Source organism: Calliopsis andreniformis, chromosome 4 (genome assembly GCF_051401765.1).
Source record: "Calliopsis andreniformis isolate RMS-2024a chromosome 4, iyCalAndr_principal, whole genome shotgun sequence".
Lineage (NCBI taxonomy): Eukaryota > Metazoa > Arthropoda > Insecta > Hymenoptera > Andrenidae > Calliopsis > Calliopsis andreniformis.
This window is the reverse complement of record NC_135065.1, coordinates 11,990,121-12,014,181: the sequence shown is the minus strand read 5'-3', so window position 1 is coordinate 12,014,181 and position 24,061 is coordinate 11,990,121. Positions and strand designations below refer to the sequence as shown.

General features: G+C 44.8%; 1 protein-coding gene across 7 annotated transcripts in view; it reads left to right on the top strand.

The window, feature by feature from the left end:
- The window catches only part of Sarm (sterile alpha and armadillo motif), a 79,123-nt gene extending 56,414 nt beyond the window's left edge, over positions 1-22,709 (top strand). For 4 of the 7 annotated variants that reach the window (XM_076377293.1, XM_076377294.1, XM_076377292.1 and 1 more), the window contains exons 2-10: positions 7,570-7,704; positions 9,510-9,730; positions 10,080-10,344; positions 11,148-11,315; positions 18,489-18,590; positions 19,460-21,457; positions 21,543-21,709; positions 21,800-22,021; positions 22,572-22,709. In XM_076377293.1, the coding sequence (XP_076233408.1) occupies positions 7,570-7,704; positions 9,510-9,730; positions 10,080-10,344; positions 11,148-11,315; positions 18,489-18,590; positions 19,460-21,457; positions 21,543-21,709; positions 21,800-21,989 (3,246 nt within the window). In that variant the 3' untranslated portion in view covers positions 21,990-22,021; positions 22,572-22,709. Of the gene's footprint in view, positions 1-5,885; positions 5,998-7,569; positions 7,705-9,509; positions 9,731-10,079; positions 10,345-11,147; positions 11,316-18,488; positions 18,591-19,459; positions 21,458-21,542; positions 21,710-21,799; positions 22,022-22,108; positions 22,146-22,571 lie in introns of those variants that run through there. The other 3 variants (XR_013001804.1, XM_076377296.1, XM_076377295.1) reach the window with 3 other exon arrangements.
- The last annotated feature ends 1,352 nt before the right edge of the window (positions 22,710-24,061 follow it).

The window sequence follows — 24,061 nt, the reverse complement described above, 5'->3', positions numbered from 1 at the left end:
TGAATTAAATACGCGAACGGAGGATCCATTGTAAACAGGATTACGTAAACCAGAGATGCGAGGGGACGACTGACAATGACTCATTTGATATCAACGCTCGGCTTGCATAGGAATTGCTTGATACGGTGCGCCTTTGTGCGAGGTGTTCGACAACAGGCGGCAGACATTTTAGGCAGTGGTTCTACTCGTCACAGTAGGACACACATCATGAATGAGACTGTGTTTAAGGCTTCCAGAGTTCGTGTGAAGTTTGTCTGACTGGGGGCTTATTCTACTGCCGATGTGCGTTGACCAGGTCAGGCACAGCGAGGTCAGTAGAATATGTCCCGATTCAGACACTTTTCTAGATAACTAGGTATCGCAGAACATCGATCTTCGCTGTCGATCACTCTGAAGTTTAAATAATTGGAGGTCAAAGATCTTCTTAAGGCAGCTGATGGTGGAAAGAATACGTACAAAAGGTGGAGGTGTTATTTCAGCTCTGTTTGGCGGCTCGAGCGTGTCAGAGCGCTCAGTAGTTTCTCTCTTGTGTTGCACCTCGGTAGCGCTCCAACGTGCGCATTCCACGACTCTATTCCGACATGGTGACGCAAATCGTCTTTGAGCAGTCGCGAACGGGTTAACAAACCGCTTCTCGGTAGCGATTCGTCTCGTACCGCTGCTTTGGCTACCGCATCGCCCCTTCTCGGAACTGTCGCGTCGAATCGCTCCTGTTCATGCTCGTCGTGCTTTCGAATTCACGATCCACAGGGGACTCGTATCATCTGTGGTCTTACGCAATCGATTAGTGTGGCGATAATTAAATGAGGAAGTGTGCTCTAATTAAGGTCAGTCATCCTCTACAATGAACGATATTAATAATATTAGTTTATGCTTATTTATTTTCGGAGGGAGATTTGACAACTTTGGATTAAAAGTTCCAGAGGAAGATTGTAAGTAAAAAAATTAACACAGTTTTTTCCTAATTTTTTTTTCTTGCTCTTTCTGGGAACCTAAGAAGTGAACAGGTATCAGAAGGAAGGGAGATCAATTAAGATTCATTAGCCGCGGACGACCTTGTAGCGGCAATTGATTGGGCTAATTAATTTGAGTAGCCTTCCCGAGGTATCGATGGCGTGCGTTGCCAAACAACCAGCATCGATTTGCAACGCGTCGCCTAATGAGACTTAATCGCCGCATTCCTCCTACCCGTTCTCTTACATAAGCAGCGAACACATACGAATATGCCACATTGATCGAACGCCACAAGTCCACAGATGTGTAACCATTTTTTTTCCATTTATCTCCTAATCATTTTGATTGATCCCCTTCATTCACATAGGATCTTTCGAAAAGGTCTTCGTGGCTTTCTTGGAAGGTTTTGAGAGTGTCGAAACAAACTCGCACCTCAGTTTCCCATATGTTTTTCATGGTAGAAACCGAGAATAAATCTTCCTTAACTCGTTTGGAAACGTTCCCTCAGAATTGTGCTCGCCTTTCAAAGCGTGCAGCAAGATAATTGATCGCCTTCTGCGAGTCGTTCCAATTAATTTCTCACATGGGATCAGTCATCCTTTATCTTCACCTGGAGAGCCACTTGTGCCTTTTTCTTTCATCCGTTCTAGTTTCTCCGTGAAGCGATTCCGCGCTCACAAAGAGTCCACCTCGAAGTTCACGCGCGTGAAAGTGCTTGAAACCGGTCCAGAGATTTCGGTAAGCTCCGAATCAAAGTAACTTCTTGGAATCCTTCTTTTATTCGATTGATTTACTGCCTATTGAATCAATCATTTTCTCAGGTATTACTAAATTACTAGATAAATAACTAAATTCTCTAGGTACGTTGTAACAGGAACAGGTGTTAATAATTGCCAGATAATTCACTCAGCGGTAGCAATATTTCTGTTTACTAATAAACGTCCAGCAAACATTCCAATTACATCACAGCCAGTATTTTTATTTCCTCGTATCTTTCCAGCGATATTGCCATCGATAACGATTATCGTTCTGTGAGACGGGATTAGGCCCGATAACGATTACACAGTACACCACGACAAGGTGCGACTCGATCGAATCATTATCCACTTCTCAAATGATTTTCTGTGCCAATAAAACACTATTCATAGATTATTTATCCAATTTTCGCTTCCAGCTTCCCTGAAGCGTTTTATCGTAGAGTCCGCTTGGAAGATTGTGCAAATGGTTGCGTGGAATTCCTCCGTTCCGAGAGCTTATCTGGCGTTTCAATGCCACGACGAGTCGTCAAGGAATTCTCCTCGCGGTCTCTGGCTAGAGAGCTCCTTTATGCACGCGTAGAACCGGAGGAACGTGTTTCGTTCGGGACTCGCGCGAGGACTCCTTTGTTCGAGCGGTCGCGAGTCCCCGCGCGGATCCTAATTGCAAACAATGACCATCTCTCGGATCCGCGAATTCGCGGGACATTGACGTCATTTTGTTACACTGCTCGTAAGGTGAATGGGAAAACCCGAACGTCAGTGACAGAAAATTTAGAGTCAGCACAGGTGTTTGGAAGCTATCAGTCGTGGCGAAAAGAAGGATTTTCTTAATCTTTGAATCTATATCTTCAAAGTTAAAAATAATTTTAACTTTTTTAACGAGAGTATGGTTATTTGGAATATTTTCTATCGATACAATCTATTTCAAATTTGGAATACATAAAAATTAGACATCAAGAGGGCACTTCAGATTTGCCACTCGCGTTAAGCCAGCTAATCAAGGTTCTATTTTAATATCACTCGAGGATGATACCTCTCACAGGAATCAGTTTACTATAGAATTATTTGAACACTGCTCCAGGGTCAAGGACCTAGTATTTCCAATTTCCATACTTGATCCGTGAGAAACGTGTGGTAGAAGAATTGCGTATTTTCATGAGAAATCAAAGGGATAACGAAATTCGATGAGCAGTTCTTTGTGCCATCCCGAAATCCGGCTCCACGCGAGAGCTCATGAACACGACTTTATACGCGCCATGCACGCACACACGAGCAGTTTTATATACAACGACAGTGTCACGAGGCGACGTCTCCGAATCGCCTCTTTGTGTCTGGCGAGAGGCAACACGCCTACAGCTGTCTGCCAATGCTTCGGGGCCAGATAGAGTCCCCTGGCTGGCCGAAGACAAACGGGGAGGATAAGGAAATTATTTCCATTATTTCCAGCCAGTGCTGGACCTTGAGTCGGTCCTTTGACCGAGAACAAGGACCCTTTGTGTGCGTTTAATTACGCCTTGCCGCGGTAAATCTGTCCACAAACTCTTCTAATATTAATCAAATCCACTGATGACCATTGGGAATAGTCTGGGAACAAAATTAGGGTCCTTTGTATGTTTATACCACAGGATGCTGGTGAGGGGGAGGTCCTTTGTCAGGGTTCAATACTGTAACTTATGATTCTCTGGTGGCTCTGTTGAAGAAATTCAATAGAACCAAGAACAATTGAAGCAATCTTCATTTTGTTGATTCTGGAAGTCGAAGACCCCTCTCTGGAAGTCGAAAATTTCTCAGAATACAGGATGATCAGTTTAACTGGAAACCCTCTAATGATTGTTTGCAGCATTTACAACGCTAACAGTATTTACGATAAATGTTGCTAACGCTTGGAGGGTTTTCAGTTAAACTAATCACCCTATAGACTCCCCCAAGATCACTGATAGCCCAGCTTTTGGGTTGTACCAAGTCGTGCATTTTCACGGAAATCTAATTGTGAGAATCAATCCTTCTGATCGGCAGCATCGAGGAAACCGTAACAACACATTTACGGCGCCGTTTACGGCTCTATAAATCAAGTGGCGCCAAAGTGTGCTGCTCGCTCCTCGTCCCACCAGCTGGCAGCATCGAAAGAAGCTACGATGGGATATTATTTGGTCGCTGACCTATCAAGACGGCCCCTGCCGCACCTACCTTATCTATTGCTCTTTTTCGAATGCCCCTCTTTATCGAGCCGTTCTCCCTCCTCACCGTCTACCTTGCTTCCTCTCCGTCCTTCGCCCTCCGCCTCGCTGCGTTCTGTCAGTTCTCTCGCTTTTCCACTGGCCAGCTATCACGTGCACACGTCGTGGAGGACACCCGGTATACACTTTCGCCAAAATTCCACGCGACATTCGGTCGGTTGGCGGAGTTTCCTCGTGGCAGCTCGTTAGACCGCATTCCAGCCTTTGTGTCCCTCTTTCCCATCCGCCAGCTGCTCGCTTTTTTCCCTTACGATCGATTAACGGGCCTCCCCCGCGCCGATCTTCGACTCTAACAAAGAGGTGAATGTTACCAAACGTTGCTGTGTGGAGAGAACGTGGTTGCATAACGAGGGACAAAGTTCATCTTCGTAACCTGGAATGCTGATCTCTTGTTTTTTTTTTGTAGAAGCATTCACTAAAAAGTGAATAGTTTTTTAGGAGGTCGTAAGTTATTCATCGAGGACTGTTTTTAAGACATGGCTCCCCACTATGTTACGGTTATTCTTCACAATGACTGGCATACTTTTCAGTCTGTTCGACGCAGCTACAGCATCACCACAGCCGAAAATCCTGGCCTGAATTCTTTGGGATACGCCCTGAAGAGTAGATAAGAACCGACATTCCTTTTGAGAATAAATCAGTCGAGAGCTGTCATATAGGCGTTTCTATGGGCACACTGAAAATAGCCCCGTTTCAGAGGGAAACCCTAATGCCTTGGTAAATATATGAGCTCGGAGGATTTCTCTGTTCGATAGCCAAAGACATTTTTTCTGATTTTATTTACACATTCCACCGACGATTTTATTTTACCAGAGTGTCTGCTTCCCTGCTTATGTCATTCGATTTTTCGATCTAGTTGGAGTGTGCCACCCCCACTGAGACAGAGAGAAGCGAGCGTAAATGGGGGCAACGATAACACGATTCTAGGAACGCAGTAAGAAGTGCGTCGTTTTTCGTCTTCTGTCAAATGGGACATAAATAAAAACACTTTGAGTGTGCTAAGATCAGAGACAGTCCTGTTTTTTTATAGAGTGAAGGAGGATGAATGGGAGAGCGCTTCTTCACTGCTTGATTTTTCTAGAGGAACTCCATTCATCAAGTAAGGTCACCCTTGACCCAACCTTCCGCATTATTTAGGTCAACCTATATTTCTTTAGATAACAATTCAGTATACATAATATTCACTGATCCCTAATAACACGTAATCAAGGTTCTCTTATTAATTTTTTTGGAGTTCCTCCACCAGTTGAATAAAATTTGAACAAATTTCAGCAAGACAAACATATGAAAAAAAGAAAGAAAAGAGAATCCAAGTCCACCAGAGGCACAACAAAATTCCCGTCTGCATTCCAAGCCCCTTTCTCTCGCCCAGGAATCCCAAAAAATCAATCAGCGTCTGCAAACAATAATCAAAGGTCAGCGCGTGAATTCGATGCCTCCGTCGCGTCGCAATTAAGCATGTTCGTTAATTGGCCAGTTTCACGTCAACCCGTTCCTAGAATCGCCCGTCGACCTGGTTTTCGTTCTTAATTCGCCGCGTCTCTCACGTGCGCGCTCGCTATGCGGAATCGGCGAGTTGGCGGGGTCGCCGCGACGGGGTGAGCGGCGCTGGCGTCGCGTCTCCCGCGCCGCCGCTGTCCCACTGCTCTCAGTTCCCCTCCGACCGTCAGGCGATGCACGTCGCTCGGCCAGCTGTTTACACGCGTGATCGCCGTCCTTTGTGCCAACCGGTGGAGGTTATCTGTACTAACCATTCGACGAACGTCGACCTGATCGACGCAACTTCGGCTGTTCTTTTCACTTGCCTCTGGTTATCAAAGGACTCGTGTCAGGCTGGGAATGGAGTCGAGTTAGATACTAGCTGCTAGGCCTGAAGCGACGACTGAGGATGACACGTGAGATATTCCGCTTTTTGCGCGAGCAGACGAGACTCACGGCGCGATGGGAAGTGGTGGCGGACAGAGAATCTTGTGATAAGGATTATAGGATGGAGGAAGACAGATAAAGAGTGGCAAGAGGAAGTGTGGCCCCTCGTGAACTGTCAAATGGTCAGTGTTCTCTGTGAGCTGTGTTTAATGATCCCTGCACGGTGTCTTAACTCCTTGAGGGAGAATGGGAGCAAAATAGGTGAACCCTTTTTCATTCTTCCATTTTGAAATATTTATAAAAGTTTTCTGTTCATGATCGATTATATTAGAAGGGCGAAAAAGTAAAGAAACTGCAGAAAATGATCCTTGCAAAAGGTAAAACATATTTTTAGTCTTGTCATCTACACAGTGAACTGACCATCTATTTGTAAAAATTTACTGTAGCATATATTACTTTGTTCCTTTACTTCAAGTTCAATTTTCTGAAGTTTCTCAGGTTGACATCTGAGGCTCGAATATCCTCTGTCTCTATTGCTCCATTATGAAACCTTTCTCCAATTTGATATTTCTCAAATACTTTCTGCAACACGTAAACAAAAATTCCTCATTATTGCTTGTGTTAAAAGTCAAGAAGTCAAAGCACGTATCGAAGTGCAAAGGTCGAGATCGCGATTTCGGCTCCATGCACCTTCCCTGACCGTATTTACATTTCTGAGAGTCTCTCGCGTGTCGATGCACGAACGCCCGCCTTACCATCGAGTTTCTTTGACCACAAGGTTCCATTTACGTAACGCACGCGTTGCGAGACTCGCGTATCTCGCGTATCTGTTTCCAAGAACCTACATAGTGCTCACGCCGTACGTAGAGACCAAACGATGTAATTTCAATTATTATTAGGTCATCTGTTTTACATCTTAATTAAAAAATATTAAGAGTCCTCCTACGAGGAACCTCAAAAATCATCTAATCCAAAACCTAGTACAAAACAGTATAACAAGATAAGTATAATATTCAACAAAGCTGTGACTGAAAATAACAGCACACATTAATTTCCTCACGAATAAAATTATTTTCAGAAGCATTAATTATGAAATGATTCAATATTTTCTTCAATCTATAGCTTAATTCTCGAATTGTCCCGTTTTCCGCGAAAGTAGTTTCGCCGCGGCCCTAACGCGAGCTAATTAACCGTGAAGCGGCTAAGGTCGACCGCTTTCGAACGAATTTTCGAGATCCGGGATCAGCTGGTAGACTACGAGCAATTATTAACGAAACACGTGGGTGGCTCGGTCGCGCGTGGCTGCTTTGATTTCAGGCCGCGACTTGTTTCGCAGTTCGATCGGTCGGTTTACCGTACAGTGAACGGTAGTAACCGTATGCGACAACAAATTACTATTACGTACTGGGGCGATCAAGAATGGCGTTGCGAAACGCGTACGCTTTTTACAGGTCAAATATCGCCTCGCGAAGATATGGATGCTCGCGACCTTCAGAGCCTGTGTTTATTCGATACTGCATAATTGCACAGTATTTACTCGCTATGAGTTCGTCACACGAACTTGCGAAAAATAGCAGGCTTTTTCTGGTGACAGAATTTTGACTTTATGCGAGGCAGAAGTGTAATAAGGAAGCGTGAAGGTAGCGATGGGATAGGAATATTAATTTGAATTTTAAGGAGACCTGGATCTGGCGACCCTTATAAAAGTTAGTGGAGTGAAAATTTGATTGACAATTCATTGCTTTGTGTTACAGATGTCGGAGTTCCCAGTGGAGGGAGGGGAAAACGGTGACATGCATACTGTCATGGAGAATTTCCAAAAGAAAAACAACATGGTGACCGGCAGGAGCCATGTCACTCACCATCCACAGGTCACCACGTCGTCACAGGTAAATTGCTTGATATTCTACTGTGGTTGCTTCACCTCAGACTATATTTACATTAAAATTGCATATTAATCTATTATGAAACGATCGTTTGTAAACATTTGTCCGACAAACAGCGTACGAAACAATATAATATGTTTGCCTTCATTTAAATAGCTAATTAAGTCCAAATAAATTGAACCAGTGCTGTTCTTCCTTATCATTTTTGTCTGAGAAACTCGCGCCAAGTATTGGCAAAGTTCCCCTACATAACTCAGAATTGCCAGACTTCTTATCTTTCGAGGAATTTCCACTGAACGCAAATAGAATTTCAAAGCCTGAACGATTGTTTAGTTTCGAACTTTCTCTTTAACTACCTCAGCGAACGATCTTTGTTTCACTGTAACTTTTGTGCGTCACGTAACTAGAAACGGAGCGTCGCGACGTCTCGCCCACACTTTTCAATTTCCCGAACACGTGAACCGACTTGAGAAAATTTCCAAAATTAAGTCGGTATCGTCATCCACGTGGCGAGCGCGATTAGGTAATTTACGATCTTTCAGTGGGAAAATCGTCGACTGTGAGAACTGTTCGATTCTACGAAATTCGTGTCACGGTTTGATGATGAAAACACTTCGGACGAATCGAGTGTGAGGAAAAAGTTCTTCGGTGAATCGTTCTTGTCCTTAGGATCTTTGAAAGCGATCTGCGTCTGAGTGAGTTGATTGTGCAATGATACAGAGTTCACGTGTTTCTGTGCCGCCTACTGATACCCTTATCATCGTAACGTTCTTTTCATTGCGCTTCGGGCTGTCTTCAGTAGCCTCTGAATCCCTCGACTTTTTTGTCATCTAAATGTGTATTCAATCATCCACTTTTTCCAGATAAATACTTTTCATTTATACTGAGAATTATAGTCACTGTCGATTACCTACCAAGAACTTAGCCTTACTGTTACTTAAACTGGAAGCTTCACAAGCAAACTATTTAGTTAGCCGCGGGTAGCCGTCCCAGCAGAAATAATTGAATAATCAGGGGCCGGTAGGCATAGCAGCAGCTTTACGTAATTGTCGCCCACGTGAATTTTTTCCTGCTCGAAGAAGTCGAACTTCCAGGTCCGGGAACCTTGAGGCCAGCCTTTCTCAAGGCTTATTTTCTTCCTCGAGAACGTTGCCTCTTCGATAGTCAACGTTGGACATTTACCAGAGCAACGACGTATCGCGTTGCGCTGTCGAAACCAATTGGACGGGGGCAGACGATGACTAAACACTTTTCACGGCACGTATTTTCAGAAAAGCTTGCCGCCACCTTTTTAACCTTTTCTCTTCCCTAAAAACATTGTTACTCTCTCGTTGTTCCTCGGTATCAAATTCATTCTTGGCGAAAACGGTCTACTTGTCGTTGGCTCCCCGTCAAACAATCTATTTCGACGTGGATAGAACTGTTGCAAGTTGTCGCGGTTGAATTGTTCCTCTGCTTTTTATATCGCCTCGTATTGTGTAAGAAGGTTTTTTGTTCGGTATTTCAAAACGTGGAAAAAGCGGGAGAAATGTGGAAAGTCAATTATGAGCTTAGGGTTCATCGATACTCAGGGTGGTAGCAACTTAAGAATTCCCATTAAAAAATATTCTTCGTATTCTATCAGTAAGAATCCAAAAAAAAAGATTCTGATAATAGTTGCACATACCTGAAAACAGAAAAAAATAACGGGGGTGATTCGCGAGAAAAAGACGTGTCTAGAAAGGGGGGGAGAACAGAGACTAGGCGAGAGAGAGTGAGTCATCCCACGTGGATTTTAAATAGAACGTAAACGGCTTTTGACTCGGCAGATGCTGACGACGAACCAGAGCCAGAGCAGCAGCAGCAGTTCGAGCAGGGTGGCCAAGTCCTCGCAGAGGATTCTTACCTCGTCCTCGTCGAGTGAGATGAAAGCGAGCTCCATGAAGAGCGACTTGAGGGAACTTCAGCGTGGCATTTCGGAGATGAAGAACAACATATCCACTAACTTCTCCCAGCGATTGCGCAGCAGCATGGAGAACCTCGTGGACAGGTGAGTGCTGTCAATCTTCTACTGTCAAGAGTCCCAAAAACCCTCCAAGCTCTATGTACCCAGTTTCAAGTTCAGAACCTAAAAAACAATATTCATTCTATTATTCATGTCTCCTTTTATTTTCCAAAATTTCTCAGCGATTTTATTTAGGAAAAACGACGGTTCAAAATTTTCTCTTCCGCGCGTAATCGTTCGCCTTGCGTCCAAGGCTTATTTATAACCGAGGATTCCCATTTTAGCCGCATCCACTACGATTACTCTCTAAGCTGTTCGCGCTCTGTTCGTAAACACTGTATCCTAAGCCTTCCAGGTGGTACTCCTACTCAAGTAAGCTTCTATTTTTTCTCAGAGACGGAAACGGAACAGAGGAAGGTGACTTGACAGAGCCACTGGTGACGTTTCCTGACCCTGACACGCCGCCACCCGCTACAGGCACGGTGACATTAACAGGGGGGTCTCCGTCACAGCTGAGTTCCCTGAACTCTTTGAACAATCTTCACAACATGAGTCCACCGATCAGCATATCGAATATTTCGAACATAACCAGTTTGCCTGCTGGACAGGAGACGATGAAGTTCGAGCAGAAGAAGATGACCAGCGCCTCGAAGACGAAGGTAACGTTTCTTCAGCAGCTCGATTAGTTTCTCAGACGAGGAAGAGTATTAGACTGTTTTTAAATGCGTTCAAAATTGGAGGAATCTTGGACCAGAAGCTCGAGGCTCATTAAATCGTCTGACGACCAGTGAAATATTGAAGCCTCTTGATTCATGGTCTAAGCGATAATTTCTCGAGGAAGATGGACAATTTTAGAGTCGCTACGCTTCCTCTCCGATATTTGCGCGCGAAATAATCGATGTAGACTTGATGCTGCGCAATGTTTGGCCGAAGGTGCGGTTTCCTCTAAGTAGTCTAGGTCAAGGACTCGTCTATCTCTAGGTGACTCCTCTGACCAAACTGCGCCAGTGGCGCCTTCAGGAAAGATGGTACCCTGAGGCTGAGGGAGATAAGCAGTCGTAATTCAATCGATACAGTTTATTTTATCTCCATGTATTATTGAGACGTTAATTGTCCGTTTCTCACCGAACGTGTTACACCGACGGTATTTTTACGCCGAATGTCACGCCCTGCTGTCGACAGCTGATCCCTTTCCGCTCAGTTTCTATCTTTAACTTCACTTCCGTCACGGCAGCTCTGAAAGTTTTCTCCGCCGTCACGTTTCGTCGACAGCCAAGGTCAGCGTTTCCGTGCCTCTCGAATTTTAGTTGGCAATCGAGCGTTGTTTCTGTTACACAATCCTAACTTAGTGTTTCCTTAAAAAACAAAAGAAAACGACAAAGCTTGGCTAAAAGCGACGAAAGGTGACGCCAGGATTTTCGTTCTCTACGTCGTTTCGTTAACCGATTCTCCATGGTTTCAGGTTGTCACGGATGGCTTCAGCGCCGAGAAGGCGACAGCCAACAGCGCCGAGATGAGAGCTTTGCAGGCTGGCGACGTCTCCTACAAGGAACAGAGCGCCGCGACGGCGGCGAGGGCGCGCGTCGAGCTCGACGGTGTCTCCGCGGAGAAAAGCGTCGCTGCGGCTAGGGTGAGTGGCTCCAGCATTCCTCGACACCTTTGCGAATAATCCCCGAGACCCAGGAAACGAGAGCTTTGAACCTTGATGAATACCGCCGTTCGAGACTCGGATCGCGAAGGAACGTTGAAACGCAATTAGAGAAGCTGCTGGCTCGTTCAGGGCCGACCCTCCGCTCGTTTAGGCGACAAAAGGATCTAAAGGAAGGCGTTGCTTTGGGTGCGGTCTAAACTCGAATAGTTTGGCACGAAACGCGGCTTGCTAGCGGGGAAGCTGCCTCTCGCGGTCGTTGACACGGTGCTTTCACGCTGATGATGATCTTTTCGCGGGAATATAGGGGCTGCCGTCCTCACGTGATCAAGGATAAACATTTTGCTTTGAGTAGGATTGGAGTTCGGGGAAATAGTATTTGCAGGGCGGTCGGGAGAAGTTCAAGTAGAGTGGAACCTCGATTGACAGACTTAACGAGAAACTTACCTAATTCTACTATTTTCATGTCTCATCAGACATTTCTGTACTCTTATTTTCATTACAGCGAATGACTATAAAGCAATCTACAAATAAAAGAGGCCTGTTTAATCGAGATTCTACTGTACTAATTATTTTGACTCTTTTACATTTACTTTGAGTAGAGATAGGAAGCGCTGACGAAGCTCATGATTTGGAGCATGTTACAAAATCAGTGCATGAAACCAATATAGCAGCAAGATGACTAAAAGAGTACAGTAATGGCTATCAATAGCACGCCGCAAATATGAACAGTTTACCAGCAATAACCGATTCAGTATTTGAAATTTAAATTTAAATTGCAACCGCGTGTAGAAAGCTAGGAAAGTTAGAGAAGCTTTGCGGAGGATTTAGGCTCACGAAACTGTGTTATTCGCCCGTTAGGAATCATCGAACCCGCGAAAACACGGATTACAGGGATCCGTTGATTACGCAGACAACAGGGCTCCTTTTCAACCGCTACGTGTACCTATTTACGCGAAGTCGAATGGCTAAATTTAGACGTTTTTAAGTCGCGCTACGTAGCTTTTGAGTCACCGACGGAATTTTTGAATCGGAGCCAATGACTCCGCGTCGCACAATGTTGCTCTCTGTTCCTCGACCTGCTGATCATCGTCAGCCTCTTTCTTTCTCCCTGATGGACAAATATTTTAGGTATTGATCCTTTACCGACAGTCGTTGCAGAAAATTAGCTCGTTTAGAAACGAATTCCCCGCGTGTAGGAAAGCTTTCTAGTTTTAATGGAACATTCGCGTGCTCGCCCTTCGTTACCAACGTCGAGCGAAAGGGCAACGGATTCCCCTGGTTTCCGCGAACCGTTCTTGCGCCAACAGCTCCACAATCGCGTGCCATAAATCGTGGAAACCTTGACCTCTGCACGGAGGCTCAGCTGGTATTTCTTTATCGCGGATCTATTCTTTGCAATCGTAGAGCTACCTGAAGATCTCTTGATTCTTAAATACTAGATTTCTTAAGTACTAGGCTTCTAGATACTCCTGGGTACTAGGCTACTAGGCTACTAGGCTATCAGGTATCTACCTAGTATGCAACCAGGTATCTTCTAGGCAACCGTGTACATATTAGGCTACTAGGTACTAGGTACTAAACCTAGATCATAGTTACTAATCCTGATGCACATTCTCGAGCCTTCTGCATTTAATTCAACCTTGAAAAATCGATTCCTCTTCAAAGTCCCTTATATTTATCTAGACTCTTCTAAGAACTCCATTTTCTGATTAAAATCCAAATCAGTTACGCAACTTCTCGTAACACGATTATTCAGTGCCGTCAATGTGGGAGGACTTAATCTCCGATTGAGCAGGGAGCGCTGCCAAAACTCGTATCCGTGGTAATCGCGGACATTGGCAAACTTGTTGGAATAATCGCGTTCGATGAATCACGACGGCGCACGTGTTCACGTTCAGCGTGCGTTTTCGATGGAAACGTGATCGACCACGTTCCCACTGTTCTCTCGATACGAAATGCTGCACAAATTCTCACGTAAACTTCCTCTATTGTGAACTGATGATCGTGTGGGAACCGTGTTCCGAGGAGTTCCTATTATCTGGAGCATTTGACGCGAAGGGAAAATCTGATCGAGCGACCTTGAATGCTAGACGACGGTCCCACCCACGCGAGCCAAAGCAAAGACGCTAGGGGGTGGTCTGACTCATGGGGGTTGAACCACCACTCGGGAACCACTGGCAACCGATCGATATCAGCAGGAGGGCAAAGCAGTTTGTTCTCGGCGCTGATAGTCGACGGGTCGCGTGCGTCCATGGGCCAACAATTGACCAACCTCGCTCGGGGACTTTTTCCCATTCTGAGACCTCGAAGGAAATTCGAGAGACGAAGAATCATGGCGAACGAGGACCTTGGGATTCGGCCTAGGAGGGTACTACGACAATTTACAGTCTTCTGATATTTTTCCATATGCTAGTTTTCTAATTAAATGAACAGTGCTTTGGTTTAGTGGCTCTCGTAGCTACAGTGTCCTCAGTGAAATTCTTTTTCAAGAATGAGAGTGACAATTGTTCATGAATCGTGTAGATTATTTAGGGGAATTTTGTCTAAGTGATAAGTACCTTTGCGACATTTCTTATATTGACTCTATGCATTCTAATAGTGCACTCTACGCATGTGTAGAATTCTACTCGAAGTACAGGCTACTTGGGAACCATTTTATGTAAACTATGGCACTGCCTCGTTAATTGAAATCACTTTAACGAGGCAATTCTGTATCCACTAAACGTGTGAAGCCATGGTGATTCGTTCTCGATAGGATCCTATCCCCTGAAAAAGAGGTCTTGAGGGTCCCGAAGGGAGGGTCGACTCTCAAGCCAATGGACACTGACGATAATTGTCTCTTTAACCTCGAAGAGGCCGATAAGCCTCGTGAACGGGTCCGTTGAAGTCGCTCGCGTGTTTTCCGCATCGGAAAAGCGCGCCTCTAATTAGAGGGCGTGCGTGATATGGCGATCGACAAATTACAGGAGAGTCGAAAGGCGCTCCAATGATGATTACAGCATCATTTGTGCCAGCACGCGTTAATTGAAAAATTACCCTTTACTCGGTGGTCTTTTAATTTCACTGTGTTCTGTGGAATGCCGCATTCCTTATGTAACTTCGCCGCGTGACCTTTCGCATTTTCCTAATCATCGATCGTTGCTGATTAATCTATCTTCGACTGTCGATCGATACACTGCGTTCAGTTCGTGGAATATAATAATATTATCGCGATGGAAAAAAATTCGTGGAATTTCTGCTGTGTACTATCGATTGGGACACTTTTTGGAAGGTCACTGCGTGGGTGGGCATTCTTGTGGAGTGAGTTAAAGTCGATTCTTTGATTAACAAGGTACAGTTAGTTTCCAAAATGCAGAATTTGGTTTCTTAGAGGAAGTGCTTTAGAATATTGTTAAGTAAGATTGATTTGTGGTCCTCTCATAATGTTTCATCTCGTTTCGCAATTTTCTGCTTCTTTGTACACACAGTTTACACAGCGTGTTGCTGTGAAGTGTTCATTCAGAGTGACGAACAGTGAGATCATCCTCCTAATTTCCGTCAGATTTTCGAGAATGGTTGCCAACGCGGCAAAGTGGATGTCACCGATATCTCCCTTCCCGGAACCGAAATAGAGCTCGACCGCGAAAGATGCTCGGGTGGATTGCCAGCTTCTGCTTCTCCGCTGCCGAGATTTTCAAGGACTTGTTCAAGGTCCTCGAGGTCCCCGTGCAGCTTTCGCGGAACTGAAGAACTCTCGAGGAAGTTGAAAGACTTCTCCGCGGTGTGAGTCGAGGAGGGAAATACAAAATATACTGGAGCATCAACAAGTAACAGGAATAAGATTAAGCTTTATGATCGATGATTCTTCTCAATTTATTCGATCATATCTGTGAATCACTGATGCCTATGACGATGCAAGGTTATTCGCAGAACGCGATTTCCTCGATGCTTCTGTAATTTACTCGTTTTTCCAATTCAAAACAGTTCTATTTTTAGAGGTGTTAAAAAGAACCGATAGCGCTATCGCTTTACGAGGAAGATAATAAATCGAATATTATTCATTCAATGCAATCTTCCTGTTCACTTTGTGTTCCACGGTTAAGAGCGATCTCGTTGCCATTGTCACGAGAAGACTCGATAGTCGCTATCGAGTAGATAGTCCTAGTGCGAGGAAATGGTCTCGGGTTTCCCCTGTTTCACGCGACAAATATGTCGTCTAGATTATTTATGAATACTTTATTAAGGGTAGTAACGCTAATGAGGTTGTTAACAAACGCCGCTGTTATTGGCACGCGGAATCTGCCACGACAAAGAGAACAACTGTTTTAATGAGGATATTTAATGTCAGGGCAAATTGCGTCGGGAGAAGATAAATGCTTTCACCCACTCCTCAATTAAAATCGCGTCTCATTAATTGAATCTCTAATTAAAAACATCTTTTCAAGAAAACTGCAATAGTCGATTATTTTTCCCTAGAGGGACGGACACTACTTTTAGAATATTTTGCAACCGCTAGACTCATTTGGATAGACGCTTATCGCTTCAAGGAATACTCGACAAGAGAGACATTTCAGAAATTCGGAAAAGAAACCGAGGAACTCAAAATCTTTCCCCGATTGTGGTCCCCTGACAAAGACAGATTGCATAACGCGTTCGTGCAACTATTTGAAACTTCGCAACAATTCGCAAAACGCGTGACGACTACAGGCGTGAATGATGCGATCGCTATTTCTGGTCGCGGAAAAATAGGTACAGCGTCGCGGAATCTCGCCTAAAAATCTACTTGGAGGGCATCACGTGGCTCTTGTTGCACCTCGGCGTTTGCCTCTTGGCCGGAACGAAATTAACCTGTCCGCGTCGCTTTTGAATCACATTCGAAGGTGGCCCCCGGGCTGCTTAGTTCGCGTCGCGACGCCTCGCATTGATCCATCGATCTCCCTGCCCCGTGCGATCTTCCGTTTCCTCGTTACACCGTGTCCGTGCTTGTCGCTCTTATCGAGGATCCCTTATCTTATCCGCAATCGTGAAACACCTGTGTCAATTAAGTATTTCTCCATCGACACTCGTCGCAGTTTGAAGCACTTAATCTAACTGACGGCTGAACGACGCACGGCTTGTCTCAGATAACTGTATGCACCTTTGAGCGAGATGAGTGCACCGTGGCCTGTGCATCGCGGTATGGTGCAGCGGAGGGTGTTCGATCGCTCTCACGTGGTGAGTTCTATTCTTTAGGATTCTTTGAAGGGTACATGACGAACCGTGATCTAAGGTAGTAATTTAATAACAAAAATCGCGAAACATATAAAATTAGAAGTGCATGCTGCGCTGCTGCATCATTGACAAGAGTAGGAATATATTATCTACTGTATTTATAGAGTTCACGTTGCTCGACAACTTAGAAAGACAGATAAGGAAGGAAGATAAATAAATATCTTCCTTTCTCAAAGCAATGCATTCGAAGAACTGCATCGCTCCCCTCAAGAACTAAAGCCTCTCGAAGCCAACCACTGACGGAGCTTCTCACGTACCGATAACACCTCGGCTTCCAGAAGCTGCGTCGCGATTTTTGTCTTATTCTTGGAGCAGCCCGCGAACGCCAGTATTTTAGAGACACAGCCGTCGTGGCGTGTAAATAAATTCGACGTATTTAAATGTACTCGCGCTGGCTTCCAGTTATTTCTACGATCGTTTACGTCAGCGACGCCCCTTTCAAACAACTCGGAATGAAAATAAATCGCTCGTATCTTTCTATCGATTTCCGCCAGAATTATTGCGCGGAGCAGCAATAATTAAACCACGGAACGCAAATAATATTATATCATCGATTATTCTTCATTACTCAAACAAAGTGAATTCTATAAAGTGCGTATACGAAATGAAATGAGAGAATTGTGTACAAGGAATGAAATAAGAGAAGTGTTTGTCGAATTATTCGCGCTTTCTCGCTTGATACGAGGAAATCGCGGTCTTCTGCCCGCCCACTGATAACGAGTGGACGCCACGTGGAGGGCAGGAAGCGGGAGGAATCGCGCGTGTCGTCTGTGCAAGGTGGCTGGGACGAAGAGGAGCCGCCGCTCTCTTGTGACGACACGCTCCGATTATATTTAGAGAAATACGTCAGAAGCCGAGCGCAGAGGTCGAGCCGCGGCCGATGAGCTTTCGACAGGCCAGACTGTTATGGAACTCTGTCGCGGCAGCTCGTTCCCGAGACTTTTCGCGCCGATACACGCTGGAGACTGGGCCTCCTGCACATGGAATCTTTCAACGTCGATTCAGTGCTCCTCGATTTCATTTTCCTCGCCAAATCGAGAGTTTTTATCATCTCTGATCAGCGTTTTGAGTAGTGTTTTTTTTAATGGAAATGTGTTTGGATTCGCTCGTGGGAGGATGCATAGTGCTGTGAAGGCTTTAGAAAGGTAATTGTATTGCTGGATGCAAGAACAGTCTGAGGACACTCAGGCCTTCTTGATTCTTTTTTAAATACATCTTCCAAATTTTAGTAATTTTTTTTTGAAAATTGTTAGAACTAGGCAGATAACAGATTTCTTAAGATTATACGAATATTAATAAGCCTGGACCCGAGATGCTGGGGACGCGTGGAGTCTCATGCCCGACGAGATCGTGGTGTCTTGATTAATGAGGATTCGCACTTAATAACCCCGCCACAGGAGGCGAGGCACAGTGTAACGATTGTGGTTCGCATCGCGATTCTATCTCTTCTGGTACCGCGAATTAGCGTCGTTAGGCTAACGCAGCCTAAGTGGACCTTCGATTGCGCGTTAATTCCTTGCAACACGTGCTGGATATTAAGCGCTTATTCGTGCGGAATATTTTGTAATCCAAGCTTCACCGAAAGTCCCCTGGAGCTTCTCGTTTTGATTACTTTTGGATTTGTCTGAGAAGCATCGTTCTCGTTTCCTGGAAATATTTTCCAACCGCGGATTCCTCGAAGCGATTCTGAAATATCTTCGGACTTTGTTTGGCTCTTCTCTTAATATCATTTTTGAAATTCAAATTCAGTGTGGCTTTAATGACTCGTCTCCGACTAATCTGCCAGAGATGCGCGTTTCTTTGAAGACGCTGCATCGACTTGTAAGAGTCGTTTAGTATTCATAAAGATTGTTTGACGTAAGCAACGTAGCGTGCTAATAAATTTCTGTATTTTTATTGCAGGAGCAGAGAAGCTTGAAAGCTGGCGATCTGTCCCATCAAGAGAGTAATAACATGGCAGCGTCCACTATGAAGCTGCAGAGTGATTCCTTCAGTTCAGAAAAGGTGAGTGATTTATTTTTCATTTTAGAGATTTATGGGTTTGTTGTTTTGCTCCACTTTTGAATCTCGTCGATTTAATTTGTATCAAACACTTACCTCTCTAATTAGGGCAATAAGGAAAGGTGAGAGGATAATGAGAGGGAGTTAAATTAAAAAACAGTATTATTTTTCCTTTATTTTATTCCTTTTCGATTTTCAATAAATTCGTACAAAAATAAAATCTTAAAAGAGAAAGCGAGAAACAAGTAAAATAGCTTTCCTCGAAGGGAAATATTTAGTGGGAACATCGAGCAAAATCTGTGCCTGTTGGCCCACCCCCAAGGAATCTGTTCAACCAAGTGGCGAACCACAAATCTCCGTCTTCAGCATTAGTGTATGTGGCTGTTTGGCGCGTAGGCCATGGTCGCATTCGCGAACGATCGAGCACGCTGAAAAGTGGGATCCACAGATTTAAACTGCGACCAGCCTGAGCGGCTGCGTTCAGTTTTCCTTGATTCCTCAAGCAACTAACATCGTCTCGGAAATCAAATAAACACGGAGCGGTGACGATGAGGAAGTGGAGCCTCGATTCCAGAATGGTAGCGTTTTCCAACACATAATCAGAAGGAAGACACGATTGGTGGTTCGCCCTCGAATTGAACAGACTTGTGGATTCATTCGATTATCTCTTACGTGGCAATACAAAAATAATTATTAACATATTAGAACGGACGTGACACAGACGTGATAATTGCCTCCATAGCGATCTCCCTGGATGCTTCATTTCTCTGGAGCTGTGTCGTGTCATTCTGACTACCAGCTTCCAAGCAGCAACCTCTGATCTCCTAAATTCTCAAGCTTCCTCTGACACAGTTCTTCTCTTTTTCTTTCAGAAAGCCATGGCGTCGCAAAAGGAACGACAAACTGTCACCTCGACTGGAATTTTCAACCACGAGAAGCACATGGCGTCCAGTTCACAGTCCAGCATCACGATAGCCTCGAAAGGGGTGACCTCAAAATCATCCATGATCAACGCAGCCAACGCAGTGAATCAGCTGATGAACGGCATGAGGCCAGCCGAAGACGAGCTGCTCTCGTTGCCCCTAGACGACCTGGACCTTCTGTGCTCGAAGTCAAACCCTCAAGACGTGGATCGAGCCATCGCCAAATACTGCAGCTTCCTGGACAGCTTCGTTGAACGTTTAAAAGCAAACGATGGGAAGAATGGCAAAGCCCCGTTGCTATTGAACAGAGTGAACGAGATCATCAGGAAAGCCTGGGCAGTGCCCACGCATGGACACGAACTGGGCTACACTTTGTGTAATACTCTGAGAATGAGGGGTGGTCTTGACCTGCTGATGTCGAATTGTGTAGCCAGCGACCAGGAGCTACAGTTCTCCTCGGCTAGGTTATTGGAACAGTGTCTGACGACAGAGAACAGGGCACACGTGGTGGAGCATGGGCTAGAGAAGGTGGTGAACGTTGCCTGTGTCTGCACGAAGAACGCCAACTCGGTGGACCACTCGAGAGTGGGCACAGGTATCTTGGAGCATCTGTTCAAGCACAGCGAAGGCACCTGCAGCGATGTGATCAGGCTAGGTGGTTTGGACGCTGTCCTATTCGAGTGCAGAAAGAACGATGTAGAAACACTGAGGCACTGCGCTGGTGCTTTAGCGAATTTGTCATTGTACGGTGGCGCGGAGAACCAGGAGGCGATGATCAAAAGAAAAGTACCCATGTGGCTGTTCCCTTTGGCCTTCCACAACGACGACAACATCAAGTACTACGCTTGTCTAGCGATCGCTGTACTAGTAGCCAACAAAGAGATCGAAGCTGCAGTGCTCAAGTCGGGCACCCTGGACCTGGTCGAGCCATTCGTCACTTCACACAATCCTTACGAGTTCGCCAAGTCCAATCTAGCACATGCACATGGCCAGAGCAAGAACTGGCTGGAGAGGCTGGTTCCAGTGTTGAGCTCGAAGAGGGAAGAAGCCAGGAACCTAGCAGCCTTCCACTTCTGCATGGAGGCTGGCATCAAGAAGCAGCAAGGCAACACGGAGATCTTCCGCGCAATAGGTGCCATCGAGCCTTTGAAGAAGGTTGCCAGTTGTCCTAATGCTATTGCCTCAAAATACGCGGCGCAGGCGCTGCGTCTGATTGGCGAAGAGATTCCACACAAGCTCAGCCAACAGGTTCCCCTGTGGTCCACTGAAGACGTCAGAGAGTGGGTGAAACAGATTGGATTCGCTGAGTGTGCGCAGAACTTCGTAGAGAGTAGAGTAGATGGTGATCTTTTGCTCCAGTTGACGGAGGAGAATCTCAAAGAGGATATTGGTCTCACGAATGGTATCAGAAGGAGGAGATTCACGAGGGAACTGCAGAATTTGAAGAAAATGGCAGATTATAGTAGCAGGGACACGGGGAACTTGAATAGTTTTCTACAGTCTATTGGACAAGAGTTTTCTATCTACACTTACAGTATGCTCAACGCTGGCGTTGACAAAGACTCGATTAGGAACTTATCCGAGGACCAGCTTTTAACTGAGTGCGGGATTGCGAATAGTATTCATAGACTGAGGATACTAGACGCTATTAAGAACATGCAGCACAATCAGTTGGGCTCATCCGAGGATGAATCCCCTGACAAATCGCTGGACGTGTTCGTTAGTTATAGAAGATCAAACGGGTCGCAGTTGGCCAGCTTACTGAAAGTCCATTTACAGTTGCGCGGCTTCTCCGTGTTCATCGACGTCGAGAGGCTAGAAGCCGGCAAGTTTGATAACAACCTGTTGCAAAGCATCAGGCAGGCTAAACACTTCCTCCTTGTGCTGACGCCCAAGGCTTTGGAAAGGTGTATACAGGACAGTGAATGCAAAGACTGGGTTCATAGGGTGAGTTGATTTCAGTGATTAAACGAATTCTGATACTTAGCTATTTTTATTGAGCCAGTTTATATAATGATAATTATGTTTGCAGGAGATTGTAGCAGCTCTACAGTCACAGTGTAATATAATTCCTATTATCGACAACTTCCAATGGCCAGAACCTGAGGAACTTCCTGAAGACATGCGAGCAGTTTGTCACTTCAATGGTGTCCGTTGGATCCACGACTACCAAGACGCCTGCGTAGACAAGCTCGAAAGGTAATAATTTCACTAAATACTTCTAGGTATCTTTTGTATATCTGTTGGTTCTCTTTTGAAAATATTAATCATGTATCATTAAATTTACAGGTTTATGCGAGGCGAGATACCAGTCAGAGCAGATATGTCTGGAGGTATTCCAAGGACCATTGCACCCAAAGACGTGACACAACCAAATACACCAGGCAACACGAATATTCGACAGCCACCGAGTTATCAACGTATGCACAGTAATGAAAGCAGGGGCAGTGACAAAGATTCGACAGGGGGGCGAGATTGACTAGAGGGCCCGCCCACAGCCATACCGAGCAGGTAACTATTGTTTTCAATTCACATTTATTATTGCATCACTAACTTTTAGGATGTAAGATTTAATATAATATTTTTGTTTTCATACAGCCAGGATTAACAATTGCGATAAGACAATCACGACTAGGTTAGTTCGCGAAATCAATTACATATCGATGTTTATAGATGTCAACTCCAGTCAATGTCTTCTCGAATCCATGTTCTGCTTATTTGTTGTTGTTGTTATTGTATGGTGTGACCTCAACGAGTCATTTTTTTTATAGAACTATTACAAGAATGTTTGTTTTTGAGTACTATTCACAGACAGCTAAAGAGGTCTTACCATACATTAATCCAATCAGAATTTTTTTTCTGTTTACATAGCTTAGAATATAAGCATGATATATGTTAGTCTTATGACGTTTCCTAAGTTTCCTAAGTGTGCTCCTTCTGTTTTGGACCTTTATAATTGGGAAGAAGGGTTGCATGCTTGCTCAATGTGCATAAATATAGTTCCAGCGGTTCATCGATGCTATCTCCACTTAAATCAGTGTTTGTTTCGTTTCTATTGTAGGCTTAGAAAGTCGTCAAGTCCGTCCCGTTGGTTAATGGGTCTCCCACCCACGTCTCCGCGATTGAAGTTCACTCATATACAACCTGGAGGAAGTCCAGTACCACGAAGACCTCCACGTCACCCTCCTTCACCATCCACGAGGTCTCGCTCGTTGGAACTGTTGGATCAAGAGGAGAAGAAATCTGTCTCGCCGATTAGGAAACCAGAACCACAACCGAGGCCGAGGTCCAGAAGCTTGGATGGTTTGCTGGACGAAGATGGAATAGTGTCAGAAATGAAGACTGAAGAGTCGCCTAAACCAGGCGAAAATAAAGATAAGCCTGCGGATTCCTTAGAAGTTCTATATAGGCTTTCTGAGGAGAAAACGCGAAATATAGAGCTGGAAGATACAGGGAGCAAAGCAGAAGACGCGATCGGTGAAATTTGTTCTGAAATTCCTAGCCAAGTAAGCAGTCCAGAGTCAAACTCGAAGGAAAATCAAAGTCCAACGCCAGTTCCTAGACAACGAATGAAGATATCCGCGGTAGAAGCTAAATTGGAGTCGGTTCCACAGCGAGAAGAAATGCGAAGGTCTTCTGTTTCTGAGACGTCCAGCGATAGGGAAGAAGGTCTACACGCGCAGCCGTCGAAACCAAGTCGATTCGTGAGCGTGGATGAACAATTGTTGAGTGTGAACGTGAATGCAAAGAATGAAAAGGAGAATTCTCAGACAAGCTCGGAGGACGTCGATCCTTGTGATAGTAACGTAAAATTAAAGGAACGATTAGTAGCGACGGGAAACGACAAGTTGACACTGCTCAAAGCCAAGAGCTGTGGAGCGGGGTTAGATTCCGATGAGAGTCTCTCGTCGAACGAGTACAAGCCCAAGATGAAAGAACAGGGGTCGCTGCTCTCGCTGCCCACGGGAGCCGAGCCGAAAAGAAAGAAAAACTTTATGGACAAATGCGTGAACAAGGTGCGGTCTTTCATGAGGAAGTGATCGGTGACTTCCTGGTTACGGTGATATAAAGACTTGTTATTTAATTGTACAATGTTAATTGTAGCGACGTCGATATTATGTAATCGAGACTATGTGATTCCAGGTGCGTTACAGCCAAGCGTCGTACATTCTTTTTTGCACCTTGAGGTTTAACATTTTTATTTCGTTTTCGGGGTGACCAAGCTTGCCTCGATGAAACAGTATTTGTTTCTTTAGTATGATCGATTCCTTTTTATTTTTTATGTAAATATTTGAGGTGTTCAAATGGGTAACATGAACTTTCGGAACGTCATTTTATGCGCGAGTATTCGCGACGTTTGGAGAATGTACAGCAACTAAAAAAACGAAGAATCGCCACGGTAGACTTTTTGTACAATGACAGGCAGCATGAAAGTGTAATGCTAATGTTGTGCCTATTATAAAGTGTCTTCTAAAAGTTTTTGACGATCAGGAAATACGAAAATCTCTTGTACGATTATAGACAGGTATTTGAGAGAGTAGCCTGCTTTTT